Genomic DNA, 16290 nt, shown 5'->3' with positions numbered 1-16290 from the left:
ATCTCAATCATTTACCTCGATCGCTTTGCTAACACGCTTTTAATATTTGGTGCAAATCCTTGCCAACAAACAAATCAAACAACATTCATTCAATTTTCAATTAATTGTGAACTGCATTAAAAAGTGTGAGTCAATCTTAGAATTATTGTCGATTAGTAATTAAAATGGCATATTAATATACCATTTGCATCAATTAAATATACTTGATTACTCTATTGCCATATATCTTTAATAATTATTATTATATATTAAATGAAATAACATAAAATAATTAAGAATACATGAGCACGGTATTAGCATTCACTCATATAATATTCTCATTGGTAATTACTAACCAACTAAATCACGAGATTAAAAAAATGGGACACAACGTTCGAACTACCATGTAAAAATTAATAATTTATAAAAATGTATTAATTTAGCTAAATATAAATTAATGGATTTAACAAATAGATACATACACGTTCAGATTTTTTCTAACATGTAATATTTTTGTCTTTTTCTATTGATTTATTTTATTTAATAAATGTTAAAAAAAAGGTATCGCTTTTGTTAAGTTAGTGAATATACAATATGTGTAAACAATATAATTGTGAAATAGGTGAACACTTGATCAGTAATCGTGAGTTTGATTTCTCCTATCAATATTTTTTCAAGTCAGCTTGTCGCGAGAGTTTGTCCAGTACGATTTACTTGACTTGCCTGATTTCCAAGCTATTCTATTAGTTCGATGATTTATCAAGTGTATGTCAATAGATAATGGTTGCAGATTTCATCGAGAATTGATATTTTTTAGAAAAATGCACGATTACTCCAACGATTGAAGGAAATAAGAATTGGCCTTGTCGAATGCAGAATATTTCAAACACTATGATCCAGGTGTGGATAAAAAAAGGAAGAAAAAAAAATGATTTTTAATGAGTTATGTTAAGTTTTAAATTCTTATTAATTGAAAGAGAAAATAACAGCTCCTCTCTTTGATGGCATCGTCGTAATTACATATGAACTATCTATTTCGTACGATGTAACATATTTTTGGAAGATAGTTATTGAAATAAGAATCCTCAACCGCTGAAATAATCAGTCGTTGGAGGGTGATTTAATGGGTCAATTAGTTAAATAATTGCGACGAAACCAAACTTAATCAGTGATTAATTATATCGTATTCCACCATATGGAAGCTCGGGAAGAACAGAGGAGTTGACGAAGGAGTGGAACTACTATTCAAATTAAGACCGTTTCAAATTTTATATTGAATTAGAAGTAAATTTGTATTAAATCTTCGTGCTCACACTTAAATTTGCATTTAGGTTCTGTCAAAAAAATTATTTGCTTTCACTCGTTGATCCACAACAAAATATGTTTATATTTCTTGAGCTCACATGTTTTTTCTCAGAAAATCGATAAAAAAAATAAAATATGATATTAATATATTATTTTTGAATACCAATTGTTTTATATATAGTACTTATATATGATTTTCGAGTACTCATTCATGTATAACAAATACTGATATCAATGATACGTTTGTTTTTTTTGGATGAAAATACATACAAAATATTAAAATTATGATACTAATATATGATATTTGAGTACAAACTATTTAAGTCTGGTACTAATACATGATTTTGTTATAACCCAAAGATATGTAAAAATATTGATAAGAATAAAGTTGTTCCAATTATATGCTCAAAACCTTATTTTTGTATCAAATCTAAAACAATTGATACTCATATGTCATATATCGTTACTATATTTTCATTGTTTCATATTTATTTCCATCCGAAAAGATAAAATTTTCATTAATATCAGTATTTGTTATACATGTTTTTTAACACAAAAACCATATATTAGTATCAAATCTGAAACAATTGGTACTCAAATATGATATATTAGTATCATATTTTTAATTTTTTGTACTTATTTTCATACAAGAAAAAGACATGTGACTCAAGGAGTTCAAACACATTTTTTTTGCCAATATTTGATATTCGTGTTTGGGTATTCAAACATTATATATTATCACCAAATCTGAAACAATTGATACTTAAATATCATATATCAGTATCATATTTTTAATGTTTTGAATGATTTTCATCCAGAAAAAGATACGTGGCCAAAAAGTTCAAACACATTTTTCTGAGATGGGGATTGAAAACAAATATATGTTTGCTTTTGAGGATTTTTGAGAAATTTAAAGTTTAATTGTTTTTTTAATATTAATTTGTATTTAAAATTTATTAAATAGTTCACCGACTAAACAACTGTCCTAGTTGAATGAAATGTTCATTGGGTTGGGTTCACTGAGTCTCATTGTTCGAAAAAAATTATGTAAAGTTAAACATAAATCTCGTGTGTTTGGACCAATAATGTTCATTAAATCTATGGTAAAGGCAGTTCCCCCACTCCATTTTTGTAGGTAAATAATGTTATATACACACACACAACTATCCATGTGTATCGAGAAAATCGAATGTCCGCTCAATTTTCGAGTATAGCTAAAAAGGTGATTAAAAAGTTATTGGATTAACAATGGGGAGGGACACAAGGAATCAATATTTTTATATGAAAATGATGAAGTTGTTGATTTGTTATAATCAAATCATGGGAAGTTGAGCTACTCATTTTCTATGAAGATATCATTATATTAAATTATTTGGCTTTGGTAATAAGGCTCTAAGATTAGTGTGTAATCAAACATCACATCCTCATTTTCAATCTTTGGCAGATTTAAATTTCTTAAATGTAATTTTTTGGCATTTTGCATAGTGTGATCACAGAAAATATATAAAAAATAAAATCAAGGATATGGAAAATTGAATTTTCAAGCATAGACAAATCATCTTAGTTCAAGGTCCAACGTTGAAAATGGTTTATAAAAAAGCTTTATGATGTGTTAAAAAACAATGACTTTTTTGTGAAATTACAAAATCATTTACACTTTCTAGTTTATCATATGGAAATTCTACAAAAACTAACGCACATTGTGAAGTTCTATCAGATTCAGAAGATCATCTGTGCTATCATTGTTCACGTGCTCTTTCATTGTATTTACTAAAATTGAAAAGTGTGAAGTGTTTGTAACATGTGGAAATAGTTTATTTAGAATCAAAATTCATTAAGTGTCGAGTTGTAATACCAAGAGTTTTAATAGGCAAGAGTAACTCTTACTACAGTGGGTTAGTACAAGTGTGTATTGATCAAAATCTTTTAGTGATATCTTCTGTAAATAAAGGAAGATGACACGTAGAAGCGTTTTGTCATTCGAACTTTCAGAAACAAATCTCGTGTTATTTTTACTTTCAACTATTTTTTTAAGTTTCATCAACTGTTGTTGATTGTTTCCGTACTTTTAAGTCCTATGGTGCACTTTCAAATATCGAGATAAGCTTATGACTTCTAAAAAGGTTTGAATCACATATTAAAGAAGAAGAAATAAAAAATTTGTAGTGTTTATTTCAATCTTCTTATAAACATTCAACCGATCCTAACATATTGAATGATTTATGTAAACTAATTTTAATCAAAAAAATAAAAAAAAAAAACGCCTATTCCCTAAAAAATACCAATTATATATTACATTATCCACTTTAACTATCGAAAATATATTTTAAGAAACACCGAAAAATATATCCAAATATATCATAGGGAGGCAAATTTCTTTTTTTTTTAACAAAAAAAAAAAACAATTATTTAGGTATGTTCTCATGATTTCCATTGAAGTTCTCATTTTGATTCAATTATTATTTTATGGCAAATTTTTTTGGAAAGAATCACAAACATCTATGCTCTACTTTTTGATTTCTCTATAAATAAATAAATATAATTATAGAATGTCGACATATATTTAGTTAAAGCTAAATATTTATAATGGTTCGTGTATTTATGTCAAACTCAAAGAAAAACGGCTTTGTGGTTTTGGAAATGGTGTCGTGGTGGGGTTTTAAAAATGGATAGAAATTTTTCTGTCAATCATTCAGTACGCAGAATGTCACAAATAATTTCCCAACAATGTCCCATATTATACATATTATATATATATATATATATATATATATATATATATATCATGTGACGTGGGCCAGAATAGTTTCAGCATTGCCATCTAAATTTCCATTTTCGGAACACTAGTACAAATTAATCGAAACTGAAAATGAAATTAGTAAAATAAATATAACAATTTGAGCTAATCGTATTTTGGTTAATCTAAGTTCATATTCCTCTTCCTAGAACCATCGAACAAGGGAGAAAAGAGTCAAGCAGGTGGTGCACTCTAGCTATCTCTAAACCCATAAATTGGACGAACGAGAAAGAATACGAAATAATTGGTGTACAAGTTTTTTGTTTTCAGTCTCATCTCTCGCAAATGCGAAACCTCCATGTGATATGATACTAAAAAAGGGGTGAAAAATCTTTCATAATTCTTGATGTTTGTAATTAAAAATATATTTTCAATCTTAATCTTTTTGATGAATTATGATATTTTTAGCGATGAGACTTGATTATACTCCAATAGTACCTTTTAATATATACCAAGTGCAACTCTTGTAAGCCGCAAATTTGTTTTCTTTGTGGATTTTTTTTCTTCGTTTTGTTTGAGACCACAAACAAGTATCTTTGGTTTTGAATGGATAAGTAATCAAGTGAATTAAGATGCATTACAGAATTTGTAGTGAATTTAGGAAACAAAATATATAAATTCCCATGTTATTTTCATGTGGGAACTGTCTCCTTTGCATGTGCATTAAGTCCTATATATCAGTGTCTTATTTATTAATCCGAGAAAAAAAAAACTATTTGTGGTAATATACGTTTACACGCCGCCCCTGTACGAAATCAAATCCAAATAGTAGTTTTACGATTGAATAATGTTATTTTTAGACAAAAGTCGAAGAAGACTAAAAATTAAACGCACACCGGACATGTGTCATGTGTTGTGAAAAAGTAAAAATTTATGGTAAAAAGTAAAAATCTCAAACTCTCAAAATTTACCAAACTACACACTTTATAATATTTTTCTCTCTACTCAATTGTGATTTTCTTCACAAATGAGAGATCTATTTATAGGAAATCTTTACAAATAATCCAAAAATAAAATACATCATTACTTACATCATCACACACTAATTTTCAATATTTACAACTCTTATTTTCAACATTCAAATATTCAACATTCAAATATTCAATACACACATTTTAAATATATTTTTCAACAAGTAAGTCAAATATATGATTTTATCTTGAAACAACTGCTAAACTTCCTCTTACTATTTAAAATTAATTGGCATGGCATTTTTTCTCATATAAATAAAATATGAAAATTTCTAAATTTTCAGATACCGCCAAGCTAATCAAATACCGAAACGTAATTGCATCCATCACAGGAGAATACGTTTCTTCATAATCAATTCCAGGCCTTTGAGAAAAACCTTGTGCAACAAGTCGAGCTTTATATCTTACTATTTCATTTTTCTCATTTCGCTTTCGAATAAAAACCCATTTGTATCCAACAGGTTTTACACCTTCAGGTGTAAGGACTATAGGTCCAAAAACATTACGTTTATTTAGCGAATTTAATTCAACCTGGATGTCATCTTTCCATCTTTGTGAAGAGATCTGATGAGTTTTCACTTGATTGAATGTGACGAACATCAATACATCTATTCTTCTCAAGCTCCTTGGTGAATGCGAAGAACTTAGGAGAAATATGTTTAGTTCTGTCGCTTTTTATGTATCCTTCTTTCATTTGAGCAACACATGCATCATTATCTTCATATAGTATCACATGCTTCTCATCAGATGATAATTCGCATGAAATTTGGATATGTTGGGTCATTGATTTTAACCACACACATTCACGACTTGCTTCATGTAGTGCAATAATCTCGGCATGATTTGATGAAGTTGTTACGAGCGTTTGTTTCTGAGAACGCCAATATATTGCAGTGCCTCCACGAGTAAATACATATCCAGTTTGGGAACGTGCCTTGTGCCCAAGTCTGTCGTTCCTCGTAGATAACGGAATATATGTTTAATTCCGTTCCAGTGTCTCTTTGTTGGATATGTGCTAAATCTTGCCAACAGATTCACGGCAAAAGATATATCAGGCCTTGTACAATTTGTAAGGTACATAAGGGCACCGATGGCACTTAGATATGGTACTTCTGGACCAAGAATATCTTCATCATCTTCACATGGACGGAATGGATCTTTTTCTATGTTTAATGATCTAACAACCATTGGAGTACTTAAAGGATTTGCTTTATCCATATTAAAACGTTTAAGGATATTTTCTGTATAATTTGTCTGGTGAACAAACATTCCACATTCTTTTTGTTCAATTTGTAAACCCAGACAATACTTGGTTTTTCCAAGATCCTTCATTTCAAATTCTTCATTCAAGTATGACACAACTTCTTGAATTTCTTTATTCGTTCCAATGATGTTTAAATCATCAACATATACAACAATAATTACGCATCCGGATGTTGTTTTCTTAATGAAAACACAAGGACATATTGAATTATTTACATATCCCTTTTTCATCAAGTGATCACTTAGTCGATTATACCACATTCGACCTGATTGCTTTAACCCATATAATGATCTTTGTAATTTCACAGAATAACATTCCCTGGGTTTTGAACTTTGTGCTTCAGGCATCTTAAATCCTTCAGGGATTTTCATATATATATTACTATCAAGTGATCCATATAAGTAAGCTGTAACAACATCCATAAGACGCATTTCTAAATTTTCAGATACCGCCAAGCTAATCAAATACCGAAACGTAATTGCATCCATCACAGGAGAATACGTTTCTTCATAATCAATTCCAGGCCTTTGAGAAAAACCTTGTGCAACAAGTCGAGCTTTATATCTTACTATTTCATTTTTCTCATTTCGCTTTCGAATAAAAACCCATTTGTATCCAACAGGTTTTACACCTTCAGGTGTAAGGACTATAGGTCCAAAAACATTACGTTTATTTAGCGAATTTAATTCAACCTGGATGGCATCTTTCCATCTTTGTGAAGAGATCTGATGAGTTTTCACTTGATTGAATGTGACGAACATCAATACATCTATTCTTCTCAAGCTCCTTGGTGAATGCGAAGAACTTAGGAGAAATATGTTTAGTTCTGTCGCTTTTTATGTATCCTTCTTTCATTTGAGCAACACATGCATCATTATCTTCATATAGTATCACATGCTTCTCATCAGATGATAATCCGCATGAAATTTGGATATGTTGGGTCATTGATTTTAACCACACACATTCACGACTTGCTTCATGTAGTGCAATAATCTCGGCATGATTTGATGAAGTTGTTACGAGCGTTTGTTTCTGAGAACGCCAATATATTGCAGTGCCTCCACGAGTAAATACATATCCAGTTTGGGAACGTGCCTTGTGCCCAAGTCTGTCGTTCCTCGTAGATAACGGAATATATGTTTAATTCCGTTCCAGTGTCTCTTTGTTGGATATGTGCTAAATCTTGCCAACAGATTCACGGCAAAAGATATATCAGGCCTTGTACAATTTGTAAGGTACATAAGGGCACCGATGGCACTTAGATATGGTACTTCTGGACCAAGAATATCTTCATCATCTTCACATGGACGGAATGGATCTTTTTCTATGTTTAATGATCTAACAACCATTGGAGTACTTAAAGGATTTGCTTTATCCATATTAAAACGTTTAAGGATCTTTTCTGTATAATTTGTCTGGTGAACAAACATTCCACATTCTTTTTGTTCAATTTGTAAACCCAGACAATACTTGGTTTTTCCAAGATCCTTCATTTCAAATTCTTCCTTCAAGTATGACACAACTTCTTGAATTTCTTTATTCGTTCCAATGATGTTTAAATCATCAACATATACAGCAATAATTACGCATCCGGATGTTGTTTTCTTAATGAAAACACAAGGACATATTGAATTATTTACATATCCCTTTTTCATCAAGTGATCACTTAGTCGATTATACCACATTCGACCTGATTGCTTTAACCCATATAATGATCTTTGTAATTTCACAGAATAACATTCCCTGGGTTTTGAACTTTGTGCTTCAGGCATCTTAAATCCTTCAGGGATTTTCATATATATATTACTATCAAGTGATCCATATAAGTAAGCTGTAACAACATCCATAAGACGCATTTCTAAATTTTCAGATACCGCCAAGCTAATCAAATACCGAAACGTAATTGCATCCATCACAGGAGAATACGTTTCTTCATAATCAATTCCAGGCCTTTGAGAAAAACCTTGTGCAACAAGTCGAGCTTTATATCTTACTATTTCATTTTTCTCATTTCGCTTTCGAATAAAAACCCATTTGTATCCAACAGGTTTTACACCTTCAGGTGTAAGGACTATAGGTCCAAAAACATTACGTTTATTTAGCGAATTTAATTCAACCTGGATGGCATCTTTCCATTTTATCCAATCCTGCCGATTTTTACATTCACCAAAAGATTTTGGTTCATGATCTTCGTTATCATTTATGATGTCGATTGCCACATTATAAGAAAATATATCATCAATTTCATCTATATCTTTTCGGTTCCATATTTTTCCAGTATTAATATAATTGATAGAGATTTCATGATTCTCGTCAGTTTGTGGTTCTGACAGAACATTTTCATCATCATGTGTTTCTTCAGGAACACCATTCTCTATTTTGTGATCATCATGTGTTTCTTCAGAAACGTCATTCTTTATTTTGTGATCATCGTGTTTCTCTATGAATTTTCTTTTTCGAGGATTTTTATCCTTGGAACCGACTGGCCTTCCACGCTTCAGGCGTTTAATGACATCATGAGTATCTTCCATTTGTTTCTTTGGAATTTCAATTCGAGCAGGGGCATTTGCAGCATGTATATATGATTTAGTTACCCCTTTTGTGTCAGCAAATGCATCTGGTATTTGATTTGCTATTCTTTGCAAGTGTACAATTTGTTGTACATCTTTTTCACATTGTTTTGTTCTTGGATCCAGATGTAACAATGATGATACATACCATGTAATTTCCTTTTCGGTATGTTTCTGTTCTCCCCCTAACATTGGGAAGATTTCCTCATTAAAATGACAATCAGCAAAACGTGCTGTGAACACGTCGCCTGTCTGAGGTTCAAGATATCGAATGATTGATGGACTATCATAACCGATATAAATTCCAAGCTTTCTTTGAGGTCCTATTTTCTTTCGTTGCGGTGGTGCAATAGGCACATACACCATACATCCAAAAATTCTCAGATGAAAAATGTCTGGTTCTTTACCAAATGCAAGCTGCAATGGGGAGTATTTATGATATGCACTTGGTCTGATGCGAATTAATGAAGCAGCGTGTAAAATTGCATGTCCCCATATAGAAATAGGGAGCTTTGTTTTCATAATCATTGGTCTAGCAATTATTTGCAGACGTTTAATCAATGATTCAGCCAATCCATTCTGTGTATGTACATGAGCAACAGGATGCTCAACAATGATTCCCATAGACATACAATAATCATTGAAAGTTTGGGAAGTAAATTCACCAGCATTATCAAGTCTAATTTTCTTGATTGTATAATCGGGAAATTGATTCCTCAATTTTATTATTTGAGCAAGTAATCTTGCAAATGCAACATTTCGAGTTGATAATAAACATACATGTGACCATCTGCTGGAGGCATCAATCAATACCATAAAGTATCTGAATGGTCCACATGGTGGATGGATTGATCCACAAATATCACCCTGAATACGTTCAAGAAACATTGGTGATTCAGTTTGAATTTTGACTGGTGATGGTCTTATAATAAGTTTTCCAAGAGAACATGCTTTACATTGAAACTTATTATTCTGAAAGATCTTCTGGTCTTTCAGTGGATGACCATGTGTATTTTCTATAATTCTTCGCATCATTACCTACATCATCACACACTAATTTTCAATATTTACAACTCTTATTTTCAACATTCAAATATTCAATACACACATTTTAAATATTATTTTCCAATATTATGTAAATTTTGGTTTTTTGGAAAAATTAGTTTTTGAAAGGTATACAACGATTTTCTGAATAGACATAGTTTTGAGTAGGTCTATTGTGAGACGATCTCACGAATCTTTATCTGTGAGACATGCCAATCCTACCGATATTCACAATAAAAAGTAATAATACTCTTAGCATTAAAAGTAATATTTTTTCATGGATAACCCAAATAAGAGATCCGTCTCACAAAATACGATCCGTGAGACCGTCTCACACAAGTTTTTGCCGATAATTTTTTGTTAATATTCGAAAACAGTTGGTTGAAATACCACAAATATATGTAAATTTAGTTTGATGTCATATTGACGGATCAAATCGGATAAATAAACCAATATAGTACAAGGCCGCGAACAAGATATCAAATAGTTAGCCCAAAAGCAAGATCCAGACTGAACTTACTACCACATATAAAGTAGAGAATACAAATGGATTATGATATGTAAATGGATTATAATAGTTGAATATTCTAATTTTTATTTATAACAAAACACTTAATTTTTAGATCTGATCATATAAAATTGGTATTTTTACTCCGTAAAAATAAAATAAAATAAAATCCAAAGTTGCAAAAACAGAGGTATATATGTTCAGCGCCTTAAATTTAAAACCAACCCAGTGTTTTAGTTCAAAAACTCAAACCCACTCTAAAACCAATACACGATCTCGCGCCACCGCAACCTATGGCGCTCTCAGCCGCTCCTCCGCCACCAGACCCGCCTCCCACCCCCACAACCACTGCGGATGCCACCACCACCACCACCACCACCTCAACCTCCACCACTACGGCTCGGCCCCTTTTTCAAAATCCACCGAGACCCTCGAACCCTCTCCTCTTTTACACGTCTTCAACCAGGCTCCCCTCCAATCCCAACCCCAATTACGCACAATTAGCCCCCCGACCCCCTCATCCGCACGACCCTTCGCAGCTTCTGTATCCTGTCGCTTCCTCTGGACGTGGCTTTCTCCATAGACCTGTAACAATGCCTGCATCTCGACCAGTTTCGAGACCGCCATTGGTGTTCCCTTATGGGGATTCGGGTCAAGGAAATATGGGTTTCGTTAGACCGACCTACTTGCCCCACACACACCTAGGATCTGCTCCTGGTTCTGTTGCTGTCGCCGCCGCTGAACCGGCTGGTGGGACGGGTGGAGGGGTAATTCCCGGCGTCGTCAAAGGAATTCCTGTCTCAATTTCTCATCAACCAAAGGTTCTTCATGTTTCATTTATATAATATTACCTGTAAAATTTGAATTTTTTTCCGTTGCAATGGATGGCTAGCTGCTTGGTTCCTTTTGGGTCAGATTTTTTTCATTTTAATTTTGAGGGGATGTTCTCCCGTGGGTGGATGCATTATCTGGGATATCTTTGAAGATGAAAGCTGCTAATGTTTCATTTGGTTTTTGTTCAGAAAAGAGAAGATTGAAACGGAAATGAAATGTAACGAATATTGTATGCAGATTGTAGGATGTGTTGATGGAACTTGGAAGAACAATGTAGTGATCACTAATTGACTCCTGTTATTTTGGAACTTTAAGTTACACCCTCCATTTCTTTCCTATCCTCTCTGAATGACTTATTCACATCTCAATGTGATACTAGTTTGATGACCTGGTGCCTGGATCTTTTAGAGCCTTCACTTCTCCACTTGAAGCTGTAAATGTATACGCAATGTCTTCACGAACCTTTTTCCACATCACCTTGGTACCACCATTCCCCACTATTTTTAAATCTCGACAGAGAGATTGTTCAGCATCACAATGTTTAAAATTTTAAACTTTCCTGAGGAGTTAAACATCTGAAAGAAATAGACTATGGAGATGAAATCTTATGCATCAAATCTTTTTTATTTGTTCACTTGTGCCTAAGGTGTGTGTTGCTGTTTTATACTATCATTAGTAAGAGGAAAAGCCGAGTTTCAGTTAATGTCGTGAACATGTATTTGGAGTAGTGCTTATAATCATGTTACCAAAACATTCAAAGGAACAATGATTCGTTTGTGCACAAGGCACGGTGGCTGAAATCTGATTTTTCAGAATTTGTGTCAATTCCATAAGTTGTGTTCCTTGATTGCTCTTGAGCCTTCAGTGATATAGGCTTTATTCCTTTATAATAGGCTGCACTTGTTCACTGTTCCAATTTGCGATCTCTTTCCAATATATACATGCGTGAGATATTGTATTGAACACATATATATGTATATAAAAGTTGCTACAGGTTTGCATTTTCTTCCAAGATTTTGTTTCACTCTCTGAACTTCTGAAAGAGAACATCCAAAAAAAAGTTTTTACTGGAAAGTTCAGTCGGGTGGAGACATGGAGTATCTCAAGCATGCATTTTTCTATGGTGAACTTATCTTAATTATTTTTATTTAGTTATTTTCTGTGACTAATTAGGTAGGTCTTCCTCCAGTTTCAGTATCTGATAGGCACAATCACACAGACCCAAGGTGAATTCTTATTTCATTTTGCTTTCAAATGTTTTTAGTTCCTGCCACTTTCCCTATCCTTTTTAAATTCTTTTTTTTTTTAAAATTTTCTGGACAGAAGTAAGGATGATACTTTAGCAGTTATCCGAGACCGAAAGGTAAAATTGTCATCACTTTGAATATGCAATTCTGGATGTGTGGTTTTCAGCATACATATGTAAATATGTCTAAAATCTAAATTTTCAAATGTCATCTATTTAATTATTTCTGAGACACAGAAATTTGGTTTTTGTTAGTCATAGACAGCAATCAAATATCAGAAGAAGTATTTTTAAAATTCAGACGAATTTGTAGTCATAGACAATAACTGACGACTTGTTTTACTAGTTGCCTAAAATTTTCATTTTTTTTTGGTGAACCTTGTTTGCAGGTCCGAATATCTGATAATGCTTCTCTTTATTCCCTCTGCCGATCTTGGTTGAGGAATGGTTTTCCTGAAGAAACTCAGGCATGCTCGGGGAAACACTCTCCAATTCAATTCTCATGCTTATAGTTTTTATGCTTTCTTCTTTAATCCGTGGTTCACATCAATAACTGGCACAGACATAAAACAACAAAACATCACATCCCCAGATTGATTAAGTTGTTGCCCTTATCGTGGGCCAAAAATACATCATGGAGTTTAAGAATAGTAAGTCGAGTACTGCTAGGAAATGAAAAAAAATCTGAGCGACTTCTTCATAATTTTTTTCCTCAATATACCACAGTTTAAGAAAATATTTTTAAGTAGATGTTGTCTTCAGATTGAAGATTTCTCAAACCTTCTATGATATGAATTTTTTACCCATACCTTTTTCTATGTGTATCTGGTGAAATTACGATGGTTTTTTTTTTTCGCTTTCTGAGTGCACTTTTCCTCCATCTTTTACATTTTGAACATCTTTGATAAGAATGTGAAGATGTCTTTAGTAACCGTGAGTTCATTATTTTTATATGTATTCTTTAATCTGATTTTCCACTTGGATAGCAGCCTCAGTATGTGGATGCTGTCAAGTCTCTTCCCAGACCTTTGCCTGCTGCTGCACTAGTTTTCGATTCTCCAGGGAAAAAGGAAGGAAACAAAGAAGAGGGGGATGAGGTTGGTACTTGAATTTGATGTTATTGTACTTTAGATATCAATTTCTCATTTTTGTGTTTTTTAGAACCTCTTTTTTTGTTATTTTGTTAAAATAGCTTCATATTTATTCAATTAAAATTGTTTTGGAAATTTTTTTACATTGGCAACTTGTGGCGGGGTTTGGATAAAAATATTTGAAAGACTAGGATTTCAAATCATCTTTGGAAATCCACTCAACTTGCTTGGATACTTTTCAAATTCATGGATCTGAAATCCTTAAAGTTCTAATCTAACTTGTTTTTGGTTCAGACAATGTATACAAATAATTATTTGATGGTTTATTGCATGCACCTTAGATATCAATTTCTCATTTTTATGTTCTGTGGAACTATTTTTTTGTTATTTTGGTGAACATAGTTTCATCGTCATCATCATCATTTAAAAATGTTTTGGAAAATTTTTGTATGTTGGTTGTGAGGCAGCATTTGGATAGAAGGATTTGAAAGACTTATAATTTTATTTGTTTCTTGTTCATGACAATGGATTCAAGTCATTAATTAATGGTGTATTGAAATACAACCTAAGGAAATTGATCTATGGTTTATTTTAATTGTATGAAAACTTCTTAAACGAGTACAACTTAAACAGGCTTGATGCTCAAGAGCTGTCTGGCACACAAGTTTTATATTGACATGATTGTAAGTTTATATCATGAGTTTAGCTTGTGAATTCGAGCTCATGAATAGGTTCACTAGTTTTATCTATAATAATTAAAAATATTTTATATAGGGAATGATATTATACACATAAATATATACAAAAAACAAATTATGTTTTTACTTTTTGCGATTAAAATATTAAAATGATTTTAAGCTCTAGATGTAGCTGAAGCTCTTTAGAAAGCCCTGTGGTTGTCCTAGTGATATTTGTCTGGTTTAATCATTTATCGTAATTTCGTAACGTGTTTCATCAATCCCCTGAATTCGTATTGTGATGTCTTCATAGTAGTCGATGATGCAATGGTAGTTTGCCAGGCCTTGCACCTCTAATCCTTATTCAATAACTCTATCCTAGTTCAGGCTGTTAACTGCAAGTGAACTGCAATTCACGTTCTGAAAATAAATAATTCATGAATTGCATGGTCCATGCCGACAATCATATGCCTACTGGCCCTGCTCACATTCTATGTTGAATGGGAAACCACATTTTTTGTTTTTTCAAGATTCCAAACTGTATGTGTTAAACTTTACACCATGTTATATGGTTTAACTAATCGGAGGAAATATGCTCTTGAAATTTAAAGCACTCTTGTCCTGGATTCTCAAAATTTCATTTCCACCCGCACAATACACCTACAGATGTATTCACTTTTGTATCCGACTGCAACACGTTGTGCAATAAAAAGGTAAGAAATTATGTCCTTTAATTTCAGGATGAGGAATCTGTTGAGCATTTGTCTATGGATGAGCTGTTGCAGAGACACGTCAAACGCGCTAAGAGAGTTCGTTCACGGTAAACTGTTTTTTTTTAATAAAGTAATTAATGTTCACATGCACAAATGGGCTTTCGGAATGGAGAAATATCTTTGTTGCTTTGCAACAGCATTGTTGAGGCTTTACTAGCTCTGGCATGTTCTTGTTTTCATCTTGAGAATACAAGTATGTGGCTGTTTTTATTACTGCATAAGAGTTCAAGATTCTGCACTGGTGATGAGCTTGCTGCTCGGGGATTCAGAGTCTGGAATATTCATTGTGTGTATTATTGATTGGTGCTTTTGTTTGAAACATGTTGCAAATTTTCTGGGAAAAATTAACTTGTGCCACCACTAGTTTTGCTTCAGTTGTTTTGGGGGAATAAGAAGGTTCTTGATATAATCCATAGGCAAAGTCAAATAAAAAAATGACTCTTGCCAAACACATTTTTTTTATTTAGTTGATTATCATATGAAAACATTCAACTTCACTATGTTTTTGGTAGCTCACACATTCTGATACAAGACGACCCTATTGACATTTGCTATGCAGATTAAAAGATGAAAGACTTAGACGAATTTCCAGATATAAAACCAGACTTGGTCTTCTTTTACCCCCAATGGGTGAACAACCTTTCAAAAATGATTCTGGTCCATCAAATTGAAAGACCCCATTCTCCTTAGGATCTGTCTTACATATTTGCATAAAATCTCACGATGTGTTCGCATTCATCTCACGTGTTACCTTGAAGATGTGGGAAAGATGAAGACTGGTGGTTTGCTCAGCGACACTGGTGCTTTGGACGGTGACAGAGCTAATTTAAGGGTATTTTTTTGTCTTTGGGTGTGTGTTTTCTTATTTGTATTGTGATGATTAGAATACCAAAAAAATGCATTTAGATGGTTGGAATGTCGAACATGGGCAAATGTTATAATAGTTTCTCACATATCGATTTGTGGAAACAGTTTGAAAAGGTTTAAAAAGATATTAAGCGAATTCCATGTAATTTAGGTTAATCTTTTTCTTATGCCATTAGATATTATGAAATAGTTACTAACGAAATTCATTAGGTGTGACTTTATCGATCCTTCTTCTTTACCGATCGATAACATCGTTTGAAGGAAGTGTTAGAAACAAGTTAAGTGGTGAATCCATGCTTCTTTAATTTGAGAGTAACATCCCCCCACTCTCATCAACCTTCATCCCATAAGTTGCATACTTCTT

The 16290-nt window shown here is 32.7% G+C and overlaps 1 protein-coding gene across 2 annotated transcripts; it reads left to right on the top strand.

Annotated features, from left to right (window-relative positions):
* Positions 1-10653: 10653 nt before the first annotated feature.
* LOC142505718 (uncharacterized) lies at positions 10654-16082 on the top strand. 2 transcript variants are annotated; one of them, XM_075618822.1, is made up of 7 exons: positions 10654-11259; positions 12446-12498; positions 12596-12635; positions 12908-12985; positions 13508-13615; positions 15027-15106; positions 15619-16082. In XM_075618822.1, exons 1-7 carry the CDS (start codon positions 10732-10734, stop codon positions 15728-15730), a joined length of 999 nt encoding a protein of 332 aa, XP_075474937.1. In that variant the 5' UTR covers positions 10654-10731; the 3' UTR covers positions 15731-16082. The 2 variants fall into 2 exon arrangements, with proteins under 2 accessions (XP_075474937.1, XP_075474936.1); XM_075618821.1 differs by having other exon boundaries at positions 13505-13615.
* Positions 16083-16290: the final 208 nt, after the last annotated feature.

This window comes from Primulina tabacum, chromosome 10, assembly GCF_025594145.1.
Source record: "Primulina tabacum isolate GXHZ01 chromosome 10, ASM2559414v2, whole genome shotgun sequence".
NCBI classification, from domain to species: domain Eukaryota; kingdom Viridiplantae; phylum Streptophyta; class Magnoliopsida; order Lamiales; family Gesneriaceae; genus Primulina; species Primulina tabacum.
This window is presented reverse-complemented; position numbering and strand designations above follow the sequence as displayed.